Source organism: Anoplophora glabripennis, unplaced genomic scaffold (genome assembly GCF_000390285.2).
Source record: "Anoplophora glabripennis isolate ALB-LARVAE unplaced genomic scaffold, Agla_2.0 scaffold9, whole genome shotgun sequence".
NCBI lineage: Eukaryota > Metazoa > Arthropoda > Insecta > Coleoptera > Cerambycidae > Anoplophora > Anoplophora glabripennis.
In genome coordinates this window covers 1,221,415-1,234,065 of record NW_019416258.1, presented here as the reverse complement: position 1 = coordinate 1,234,065, position 12,651 = coordinate 1,221,415, and the positions used below count along the sequence as shown (strand labels likewise).

Here is a 12,651-nt window from a genome sequence, read left to right as displayed (position 1 = left end):
GACGTATTTAATATAATAAAAACATATTACCTGCGATGTCTATGAATTTAATTATTTATATCAGGTGAGGCCACGATCCTCCTGCCATCCCCCCTCCCCCCCCCTGCCGGCGTCCATGCCATGTGTATTATAGCATTTTTCTATTGTTGACAAATTCTCTAATTTTTTTCTAAAATAATTAATGTAATAATCGCTTGAGGCTTAAATGTGGCACTTTAGTTCGGATATTAGAAATTAAAACAGATTTAATCCACAGATTGCAAAGAAATATGCTTCAATTTTATTTTCGTAATTAAAAAGACAAATTCATCGAGCAGCTTCTAAAATTCGTTTTGTAATATTTCTGAATTTAGAGGTACCTATGCCCTTAAAAATAAACTTCTCTGTATTTGGTTTGTTTACTATCTTATAGCAACATAAATTTAAATATTTTATATAGAACGAGCTTAACCTTGGATATCACAGGTATTTAGGTGTTCAAGAAATGCACAAACTCGTTCTATCAATATAAATTGTTTTTTTTTTTTGTTTTAAAGATTCCTGTTCCAAAACATTCGAATAAACTCATTTCGTCCTTATAAGAGGACAAGCTTTTTGGTGTGCTCAATTTATGAGTTATAAATATAAAATATATTTTTCTGTCTAAAGGTATAGTAGCACAGTGTAACTTTGGTCGAAAGACCCTGATATATATGTATTTCTTATTTGTACGTATTATTTCAGGATTTGAAGGTGTGGGAAAGATAATCGGTCTTTATGTGGTTGAATGGTTATTGAAGCCAACATTTTTCTACTGCTTCTAACTATTAGCAAACAGTAGCTCTAGCAGTTTTCGTTAATGTGTTTCATTTAATCCGTGTAACTTGGTGTATAGATATTAGATCAAGATTTGGAGATGTGGAAGATAGAAATAGACTTCTTTTCTTTGAGTAGATACTGCAGTTGTCAAAGCTGATATTTTTTACTATTGGAAATGCAACTGTAGTAGCAATTTCCGTTAATGCATATTTCACGATATCGCTATGTTCCTTAACTGGATTAGTACTAAGTAACCAATATTTGGAAGGAGGAAGAGAGGATGAAAGTAAAACGTAATCATTTAAATGATAGAAGTGTTCTTATAATACAATTGTACTATTAAAGGTTCATTGGTGTGTTGCATGTATGTACTCGGTTTTTTCCTCTACGGGAAGGAGATAATGGACAATATTCGTGAAGCAATCTACATTGGTCCGATCCTGCCGCACTTAATAACAGTTCAGACGGTGACGGTGTCAAAGAGCCCAGTCCAGATAAAGAAGAAGCAATGCGCTCTGGTCTGTAGTGTGCAGCCACAAAGTCGATTAGTTGGTGGTACCCGGTCCAGCATTCGGTACTCTCACACACGCTACAAGGTACCAAGTGATCGACTACTCGGGTAGGTACCCGTCCGCTGTCTTTTCAAGGATTTCCAATTTGCAGTTAGTTACGCAGACGGTTGTTGCGGCGTATAGCTATCATCGTCGCCAACGGTCTCACTCTGCGACAAAGGAGCGGCAGTGCAGCGAGTGGTACCAAGCCAAGTCGCCAGTCGACAGGAGGACGGTGGGCCGTTGCCAGTAGTAGTGCATTGTGCAGTAAGTTGTTGCGATTACCAGCTGATGGGCTTAGGCCACTGACACTCCGTTGGGAGCCAGCATTACCAGCTTTTGTCGCTGCTTTGTGCGGTGGAAATTGGTGGATTGGTGGACTGGCCCGGATACCATAGCAACAGGCTCGGGGGCTAGGGCCGGGATGCAAAACGTGCGCGCGCTCGCCCAGAGGCAGTAGTACCCATTAATGCGAAGTGCATGTGCGGGCCGCGATCTTGTTTCGCGGCGCATACTTGAACCTTCTGGTGATGCCCCTGGGGTCACCCCGGCAAATGCAACCGCTGCCAATAGGACTGACATGATGGTCTACCCCGATCCCCAGTGGACCTGCTCCGCCACGGCGCCCATGCTTCAGCTGTACGACGACGTCGGCTACAGAGGTAAGTCTCGCAATATCATCACCATTCACCATCACTGCTGGTAGTACTTTTTTCAAACTAATCTCATAATCACATAATAAAATGTCAAATCTGCAACGTTGTCACATACCATTTGCAAAAACCTTCACAATGCAATTGCTAATTTCTTTCTTCATCTGCCTTAATCCTTTTATGTGTGTGGCCAATATTCTGGCGAATTGCTTTAACCAGTCCAAGTTATGAAATGTCACATTCGCTACCAAAATATCAACATGATTCAATTTTCATGAGCTTTATCTAATGTGCATAACGTTTCTGTATTTTCCAGAATATTAGTGACCAGAATTCTTTTAATATTTGCAATTTGCGTTCGTGAGCCGTAACTATTGCCAATCAAAAACATTTTTTGGAAAGCGCGACATCATTACACCACAAGACTATTAAATAGTAGGTAAAAGGTAATCACTAAATATCACCATTCCAGTATAGAGTTTCTGATGGATATAGATTTTCCATCTAAAATATATTTGGAAAGCGTAAACTCATATCGTCACACAGTCAAATATCTATACGGCTGAAAATTAAAAAACGCAGTGCTATTGGACTAAATAGAGTTTAGGTGGTTTTTAATCTTAAGTTTCTTTGAATATCCCGAAGAGAGATTGTGTAGCATATCTAATGTCAATTTAGTTTGTCGTGTAAAAGACAATTTCTCAAATAGTTCTGTAAAATATGCAACGTTAAAATGTGTCACTGCTCCCCTAAAAGATCTTGCACGCTCACTTTAGAGGAGAGTTGCCATCGCTGCTAAAATTCTGTCTTTGTCCGTTCTCATGATTCGCGTTCGCGAATTTCCGGGCGCGTAATATCATTCACTACTTATACGTAGAAATTTAATCAAATTATATAATTTCTAAAATTAAAATTTATTACTATTATAAACTAATAAAACTCTTTCGTTAACAGTATTAATTATTTGAGTATGTAATGATCATGATTAAACTGACAAATTTCTATTATCTAACTAAAAACATAAGCTTGACATTAATACCTCTAATAATACTACAAACTGACACTTCGTATCATATGTTTTAGTGCCCACCTTAATGTCCGGAAATTGTCAGTGTACTTTTTCATTTTCTGATCATTGTTATCTGAATCCAACTATATGTAACTTGATTTTCGCAAAAAATTACATTCCAACAAAATTCAAAACGTGCCGTGAACAATCAAGACATTATAGAGGTATATTTTTTGCGAAAATTTCATATATCATATTGACCAGAAAAAAGTTATTTATTAGATCAGATAAAAAAAATATATTGTTCTTATAAAAAAAGAAATATTTCAGTTTGTAGTCATATTAGAAGTTTTAACTCCAATCTTTTGTTTTCTGACTAAAAATGATATTTTACACCCATTATACCTTTTATAATACCAAAAAATATTGATAATGATATAAGAAATTATGATAATATTGATTCAAATAAATCCATTTCTCAAGATGAATTCAGAAATACAAAAGATTTCAGAAGAAATCAAAGTTAGGGTTAATTTAGCGATACTTCTCTAGTATATACAGAGTGTTTTAGAAATGTGTCAAAAATATTTATTAATTCCTTAAAAACAACAATTTTTGTCTAATATTTTTCTTCGAAATCTGACACGTTTGTCCAGTATTTTTTACTCATTATAATAACAAGGTGCGTTTATGGATTAAAAAAAATGTATAACATACGCGAATGTGTTATGCAATGATTCACTATTTTAAAGTGTCAAATGCAAGAAATAAAACTAGGTATTGACAGTTGTAGTTGTGTATCATGCCGAATTTTACAAATAGTGAATACGCTTATATGATGTTAGCTTAAGGGGGAGCCCATGGGAGCTCTTCTAGGGCCTATAGGATTTATATGGATTGTTTCCCGAATAGTCTCTTACCAAACAGGCGCACATATTGGAATCACAGATCTTTTAACGGTGATTATGAATCGCGAAAACCTAATCGTACTACGAACATTGAAGATGCCCATTTGGAAAATGTTACAAATATTCCTGATACTAGTACACGTAGACTGGCTTTACAGCACAATGTATCAAAAAGTTCAGTTTGGAGGATTTTAAAATAAACAGATATATCCGTACCATGTAAAAAAGTTCAGTTTTTACAGCCTCAGGATTACCATTATCGACATCGCTTGTGTAACTGGGTATTGTAAAGATTTTCAGTTGAAAATAATGGAGGATATTTTGATCATTTAAAAAAATTAGTGTCGATTTGTCGAAATAACAACATTGATTTGTTTTTGCCGAGTCAAAAGTTTGTCACTTTTTACTTTTGGTCATTTTTTACTTTTTATTAATTTTTAATAGTAACCTAATTAATTCCACATCTTTTTGTTTATTCTTCACCCAACTAAGCATTTCGACTTCATGCTTCAGTGACGGCTAAGAAAACATATATATACAAAGATATAAGTTGTCTTAAAACTAAAAGGTTTCGAAAAAATAAGTAGATAAATGTTGTTGCTTTTGACGAGTTAAATATGTGCTTAAAATTTTGCCTCTTATTTCTGGACACCCTATAGAAGTTATTGTGTATTTATTAAACAACATTTTAAATAAGGAGGTCACGAAAGTGATTACTGAAAACCAAGTAAGTTAATCGGTTATAATTGCACTTTGAATTAATTCGAATTAATGTTTTTATTCACGGTACAAAACGAGGGAATGTCATTACGCTAACAGGAAATGACTTGTAATTCGCCTGCTTTCTGATGCCTCTGATCGCCATCGGTGGGGTGAAACCGAACGGTAGCGGGGTACATGCACTGCCCTTGCCAGCGTTCGGCATTTTACGTGACATAGCCAGACAGCAAAAAAGTAACAAATGCGGCATAAATTTAGTATAAGCCTTAACTTGTACTAGGTATTAAATGTTTAAAAACTTGCTCTGTACAGACAATAAATGATGCCGCCGCTGACTGCTGAGATGTTTCCGATTAGCCCACTAAATCGCGAGTTCATGCCCGTGGCCAACTAAATTAACAATAAATGTGGATGGCTTCTCACGAAGCCATTGCGAAATGTTGCAAAATCATCCGATATTTCTTTAATACAGATTCTTCGTAACACACTGAGCCACTTATCGACGATTTATATTTTACAAAACTATTATAAACACTTGTCTGAAAAAATAATTACGTAACTATTTCTACATGCTGTACAGTTAAATTTTACATCAAATTAATAAATTTATACATATACGCGCAGATCTCGGATAACTGTAACAAATCTCAATACCTACTACATACTTAGTGCGGTGGGCGAGGGCGACTGAAATACCTGAAATGAAATGATTAACATGAATCCAACGAATCTATTAATTGGAACGCAATAAATTCATAAGTTCTGAAAAACATAGAAAATCGAGGCAGAAACTGTAACAGGTGTATTTACCTACATTAAACACATTAAAACCGTTCTTTGCGTCGAATATAGTTAATATTTTTAACAATGGTTTACAATCTTATAGTAATAACTAAGTATGTACTTGCTACTACTTACTAGTTTTTCAAAGATTGCATAATAAATAGATTACGTTGAAATATTTGTCTTGTAGGTAACATCTCGAACTCGAAAATTCCCGTTAGAAAAGTTTTTGTAAAAATTTGTTTATTGTAGCATTTTTACATTAAGATAATCTTGAAATTACAATAAAGCCTTTTGCAAAATATGTCTTAATTTTTTATCTAATGCTGAAGTCAGTCTTTGCAAAATGATTTCCTTATTTAACTATACATTTAGTCTAAGATTAAGAAGTGGTCACAGCAGTTTTTGTAGCTCATTAACATAATACCATTACAACATCAAAACCAACTTCATGGATGGTTAAACCACTGCTTTTATGGTCTTTCAAAAGGTAATTAAACTCACAGAATTTTCAAATTGCGGTTAAAACCTATCTACCAGGACACCTAAAAAGCGAATTTACATTTATTTATAAATCGGAGACTTTTATAACACCTTATAAAAAACTGAATTATTACATAGCAATATCGCGTCGATTAAAACTAAAACCTGGTTATATTTAAAACTTTAACATACAGGGTGAAATATTTTTTAAATTTAACCAACTAATCTAACTAAAATATAAAATAAATTTAAGTGAACTAAGTATATCCCAAGAAATGGATAAAGTACTTAATAATTTTTAATTTTTGTGTTTTTTCAGTAAATGTTGTGGAGGCTTTGCAGGAATTTTGGCAAATGAAGCACGCAAGAGGTGCCGACTTGCGCAATGGCGCCCTTGTAATATATGAGTCGGTGCCATCCAACGCTCAACCTTATGTATGTTACGTTACTCTTCCCGGAGGCTCTTGCTTTGGAAGTTTCCAGGTAAATACAGTAACTTTATCCCTAAACAAAAAAGTTATCCTTTTGTTTTTGCGTATATTGTACACTTATTACAGTTATTATAAATTATTTATAAATGTACACCCTGTAACATATCCATTTTAAACCAAGGTCCTAGAATATTGTTTATTAAATGATATTTCCCATACAATTTCAATAATAACAACTGAAATGATTAACGATATAACTCCGTACTTGCACAGTTCCAATATGGCTCTGACATAATTTATGAACGACTTTAAGTATGATGCAGTACTAGCATAGCTCCAATATGGTTTGTTCACAATCACTGCAAGCATAAATAGATTTATGTAACTTGTCTCTCATAAATTATTAGATTTATTATATCTCTCATTAAATTAGAAAATGAATATTTGAAACTGATTTCAGAACTGCCCGACTAAAGCTGAAGCTAGACGAAGCGCTGCAAAAATTGCTTTAATGAATTCTGTGTTCAACGAACATCCATCACGCAGGATATCAGATGATTTTATAGAAAAAGCTGTAGCAGAAGCTCGATCTTCATTTAAAGGTGAGTACATTTCAAACCATTTGAAGATTTCCAAATTAATATTGAATTTATTGTATGAAGGGGACAGTGAAGAGGCTGACAATCCCAACACAGGTATAGGTGCATTTCGCTTTATGCTGGAATCAAACAAAGGGAGAACTATGCTGGAGTTTCAAGAATTGATGACCGTATTCCAGCTACTTCACTGGAATGGCAGCCTTAAAGCTATGCGTGAACGCCAGTGCAGCAGGCAAGAAGTTGTAGCTCACTACTCAAATAGGGCTTTGGATGATGATATGAGATCTCAAATGGCCTTAGACTGGATCGCGAGGGAGCAGGAATGCGCGGGTTCCTTGAGAAAGGAACTGAACCAAGCAGAAAGAGAGCTCGAATCTGCTAGGCTAGCCGGACGAGAACTACGTTTTCCCAAAGAAAAGAAAGACATTCTTATCTTGGCTCACAGTCAAGTTAACGTCAGTTAACAAGATAAGATGTCCAAAGCTAAGAGAGAGGTAAAATAATTGGAAATAAAAAGAGACATGGAACTGTACTTTCCAGAAACATTTTTCCTCGAATTTACTGTGATAATTTATTGAACAAGTAGAGAACTTTCTTTCTTCGCATATTTTTCATTGTTTAACAAAACAAATAACTACCAATTTATAAAAATGTGGTATATATCCCCCACATAAATATAAAAACTGAGAAAATTTAAATTGCTAAAAATTAAGTAAACGAAATCAAACAAAGAATAAGTCACAGTATGTAACTTTATAGTACTAAAAAGGGACATATATTTTTAGATCAAATGGATATAATTCATCCACATGTTATATTTTAATTAACGTGTTGTATATTATGAACTAAATATAAACGGAATAATTTATAAACATTCTAACATATAAAGCTGTACTGGTGTGTTTTGCACACAATTTTTCTATGCAATCGTAAGTTCCGAAAATAGAACTAAGAAAGAACTAGTAATGCCTTGTTTTGCCTCTATTTTAGTAGAACTGTACACTTGCCATTTAAGAATGTCAATAATGGGCCAGTTTTAACCCAACGACAATGAGAATCAGTGGGTGAAGTTGTGGACAAATGATTTTGTGCATTATAAATCGGTGAAAACGATTTTTTTACTTTCTAGTTCTCAAGGTGCTGGAAAACATTAATTAATAATGCCATAAAACTCTTTGTAAATAATCCAATTTGATGTCAGATTTTATTTATTTAATCAAGGGAACTGCATGGTTGCATTTATAATTATTCAGTAGTGTTTTTACCAGGTGCGACAAAAAATGAATGAAGTTCTGGGTAAAAAAATAAATTTGAAAATAACCTTTGATTATATTAATGTATATGTAGTATATTTTGTAAAAAAATATATAAATAGAGTAAAATCATTTATAATTTTTATTGCATTCCCACTTTTCAAGCAAAACGTTTTAAAACATAGATTGCCAATTCCTGTGAAAAATTGTGATATTCATGGTAGATCTTGAAACAGCCACCATTTTTTGTCCAATCTGGTATAAAATTTGCTTGCATACAGTGGTGGCAGGGTTTCAATTGCATTGATTTTCAAGTGAGAGTAGATAGTAAAAATATTCTCGTTTTCACGATTCTGAGCTGATTGTGTGTCTCAGAAAGGAAGAACTTACTAAGAGAAGGCTCTATATCGTTTCGTTATATATATATTGTGAGACTGTTTTGTTATTACGTAAATTATTTTAATGTTCGTGTTGATATTGTATAATAGGAACTGTCAGTTTGTTTAGAGATCTCTTATTGCTTTATTATCGTTAATGTTTTATTTTACCAAAAACCTGCCTCCATTCATGCGGAATGCAAGATAGTTTACAAATTTTTAGTGAACTATCTCTCTCTTGTAATACTTTGAAATGTGATCGGTATAATATTTATTTTAGTTTGTTATAGTGATCTGTGTTTTAACTTTAAAAGTTCTGGAGTTCTTCCTAAATATTTTATATGATCAAGGTGGAAGTTGGTTTTTGTTGCACTTTATTAGCTATTGCTGAATTTACTAGCTACTGTGTTGACTGATTAATATCGCTATTGCTGACATACACTGCTAATACATATTTTATATAAATACATTTTTTATTAATTTTGTTTGTTTATTTCCCTTTAAATATATCTATATGAAACCCAAATAGTAAGAAATTAATAAAAAGTCGATAAACCATGTAACATGTCAAGAATTTCAAACTAATAAAAATGATATTAAAGACAAGATTTAGGAACTATTTTCACAACTGTGGACAAATATAATGTTGCTAAAATCCTTACCATTTGTGTTATAATTAAGAATATGTACAGGGTGGGCAAATAAGCGAGGTAAGTGGCTGTATCTCAGAAACTAGTGATCCTAGAGAGCTACGGTACAAAATGTTATAGGTAAAGTGGGCAAGGGAAAATGCTGGAAATTATTTTCAAGTTTCCAAGATGGCCGCCAGTGGGCGTTTCCACCATATTGAATTACATAAAGTTACGTTTCTCACGATTTTCCCCAATGAATGTAACAAAAAAGTATTTGCGTTTTAATGTTAACTTAAAGTCGAACATTTTTTGTAAAAACAATTTTTCTCTATCTTTCGAAATAAAGTGGTGGGGGGTATTTGAATGTTGTTTGAAATAAATGCCTGTAACTTCGAAACGGCTTAATGGATTTGGATAAATTTGGTATCATTGAAAAGAGCATTTCTTGGGCTTTTAGGTTTCTCGTAATCATGACAGTTGCGACCTACACGGCCGCCGATAGAGGGCGTTATTCGATATTATAACCAAAATATTGGATTTTCTCAAAAAATTTAAATGCGATGATATGACTTTTTTTAGACTAGAAAATAGACAAATGACCAACCAATAAGCCTGCGCAAACCGCATCTTAATATCTTTTTCCTAACTCAAATTATTAAAAAAAATACTAAACCAGGAAAATTCATATATCCCCATTTAAAAATGCATCGGTTGCTTTCGATAAGAAGGCAAGTAGTAGGCCATGGAAATAAAAGACAAACTCCTCTCTAAAATATTCACAAGAAATGTCAGTTTATTTAGTGCTGTGATTTTAAGTCGCACGTTTTCGTATTTATAAGCGATTTTCCTTTTAAATAAAGTTGTGGTCCTGAAAAGGACCGATTTTGAAAAAAGATTAATGCCTTCTGTGTTCAAATTGCCTTCCGTCATATTCCACACATTGTTCCAGTCTTTCTTGAGTCGACAGAACCGCAGCCTCGATTTCTACCGCTGATAGTTGACGAATTGAGTTTCGAATTCTGTTTTCCATATCCATTCGTGTTGTTGGTGGAGTTTGAAAAACAATGTCTTTTAAGCGTCCCCACAAGTAAAAATCAAGACATGTCAAGTCCGGAGATCTTGCCGGCCAAGGAAATAGGCTTCCCCTTCCTATCCAGCGTTCTCGAAAGGTCCCGTTAATATGGTTTCGGACATTAATTGAATAATGTGCCGGACAACCATCTAATTGCAGAAACATAGTTCTCCTAGTTTCGAGTGGCACATCTTCCAACAAAATTGGCAAGTCGTTGATCAAAAACTCTAAGAAGCGGTTACCAGTTAAAGCTTGATCAAAAAAATAAGGTCCAATAATTCTGTCCCCAATGATACCGCACCACACATTTAGGCTCCAGCGTCCCTGGTGCTGCACTTCTCTTAACCAATGCGGATTTTCAGCGGACCAATAATGCATATTATGACGGTTTACTCTACCATCACTACTAAAGGTAGCCTCGTCGGTCCAGAGAATTTCCGTTAAGAAATTTCTGTTTTCCTCAAGCATGCCTAGCATCCATTGACAATAATTTAATCTATTATCGAAATCTTGTTCATTTAGCGCCTGGTGCAAAACTATGTGGTAAGGATGTAATCTAAAAGTAAAAAACAACATATGCGTAAAAATAATATAATCAGAATAACACTGAATTGTGTATTTGAGAGTATGTGCTAAGATACTTGGAATAAGATAAAATTATTTACCTATAATCTTTCAAAATATTTCTAACAGTTGTTCGTGCTATTCCCAAGTCTAGAGACAATGTTCTAGTTCCTACATGTCTATCAAATTCTATGTAAGCCAAGACATTGATAATGTTTTCTTCGGTCCTTCCATTGCGACGCCTGCGACGTTTAGGACGACGAAAACTTCCAGTATCGCGTAATCGCTGTACCAAGCGCGGAAACATTCTTCTCCCGTAATGACGGCGATCTGGATACCGTGCCGCGTACTGTCTTGCAGCTATAGCTGCATTTTGAAAACACTCGAAATAAATCGCAATCATGTCAACGGCTTCATTATTTGTGAGAGGCATTTTGATTAAAAAGTACTCAAATTATACGCAATCAACAATATTAGGCTGCGTGTGACAAAAGTTTGACGTTACTTGGCAATATTTTTGTTAGGCGATTGTCGTGTCCATGGCCTACTACTTGCCTTCTTATCGAAAGCAACCGATGCATTTTTAAATGGGGATATATGAATTTTCCTGGTTTAGTATTTTTTTAAATAATTTGAGTTAGGAAAAAGATATTAAGATGCGGTTTGCGCAGGCTTATTGGTTGGTCATTTGTCTATTTTCTAGTCTAAAAAAAGTCATATCATCGCATTTAAATTTTTTGAGAAAATCCAATATTTTGGTTATAATATCGAATAACGCCCTCTATCGGCGGCCGTGTAGGTCGCAACTGTCATGATTACGAGAAACCTAAAAGCCCAAGAAATGCTCTTTTCAATGATACCAAATTTATCCAAATCCATTAAGCCGTTTCGAAGTTACAGGCATTTATTTAAAACAACATTCAAATACCCCCCACCACTTTATTTCGAAAGATAGAGAAAAATTGTTTTTACAAAAAATGTTCGACTTTAAGTTAACATTAAAACGCAAATACTTTTTTGTTACATTCATTGGGGAAAATCGCGAGAAACGTAACTTTATGTAATTCAAGATGGTGGAAACGCCCACTGGCGGCCATCTTGGAAACTTGAAAATAATTTCCAGCATTTTCCCTTGCCCACTTTACCTATAAAATTTTTTACCGTAGCTCTCTACGATCATTAGTTTCTGAGATACAGCCGCTTACCTCGCTTATTTGCCCACCCTGTACATATCTAAGTACACAATTGATAAAGATGTATTGTTAGGCACATACTTAAAATCACAAAACACATTGAAAAGTATGTGTGCAATTTTCCTAATAAGTAAGGTAAAATTAAGATTTATGAATTGTTTAGTTTTAAAATATTATGAAAAGCCTTAAGTTGCCTCTAGATAGTCAATCATTTTGATCAAAAGATTGCGACAAATGGTTTAGTCAAGCATGATTGACTGTAGGAAAGTCAAGGCCTACTTAAAGCTGTTTTTGAAACCATTGTGTCGGTGGTAGATATGTAGGTACACACTATATTTATAACCCACAAAAACGTAGCTACACAAAAAAGCACGCTTTCACTATTTACTTTGGCTAAGATTTACATGGAAACTCCACTACGAATGAGTTGATTAAAAGTTTGGCGAGCTGATTGAAGCGCGCGTCAATCGATTGACTAAATCTTTTGATCAATAGATTGATTGTATACGATCTAGGGCCTGCTTTATCATCAAATGTTAGCGAAATAAATTCACAGAATTACCTATAGTATTCGATCTGAATTTCGTAGTGATTGATCGTTTTGTATGAGAAAACGTCATACAAA

The 12,651-nt window shown here is 34.3% G+C and overlaps 1 protein-coding gene across 1 annotated transcript; it reads left to right on the top strand.

Moving 5' to 3' along the window:
* Positions 1–1,341: 1,341 nt before the first annotated feature.
* Positions 1,342–9,046, top strand: LOC108909703 (protein limb expression 1 homolog). The gene is made up of 4 exons (XM_018714112.1): positions 1,342–2,011; positions 6,225–6,388; positions 6,797–6,938; positions 6,999–9,046. The coding sequence occupies exons 1-4, from the start codon at positions 1,819–1,821 to the stop codon at positions 7,397–7,399; spliced, it is 900 nt and encodes a 299-aa protein (XP_018569628.1). The 5' UTR covers positions 1,342–1,818; the 3' UTR covers positions 7,400–9,046.
* The last annotated feature ends 3,605 nt before the right edge of the window (positions 9,047–12,651 follow it).

What these genes read in the sequence shown, in the direction of transcription:
- LOC108909703 (XM_018714112.1), top strand. Translation starts at nt 1,819, where the DNA reads ATGCGAAGTGCATGTGCGGGCCGCGATCTTGTTTCGCGGCGCATACTT. An exon ending in CGACGACGTCGGCTACAGAG is followed by an intron (nt 2,012 to 6,224) that starts GTAAGTCTCGCA and finishes GTGTTTTTTCAG; the next exon opens with TAAATGTTGTGGAGGCTTTG. An exon ending in AGCTCGATCTTCATTTAAAG is followed by an intron (nt 6,939 to 6,998) that starts GTGAGTACATTT and finishes TATTGTATGAAG; the next exon opens with GGGACAGTGAAGAGGCTGAC.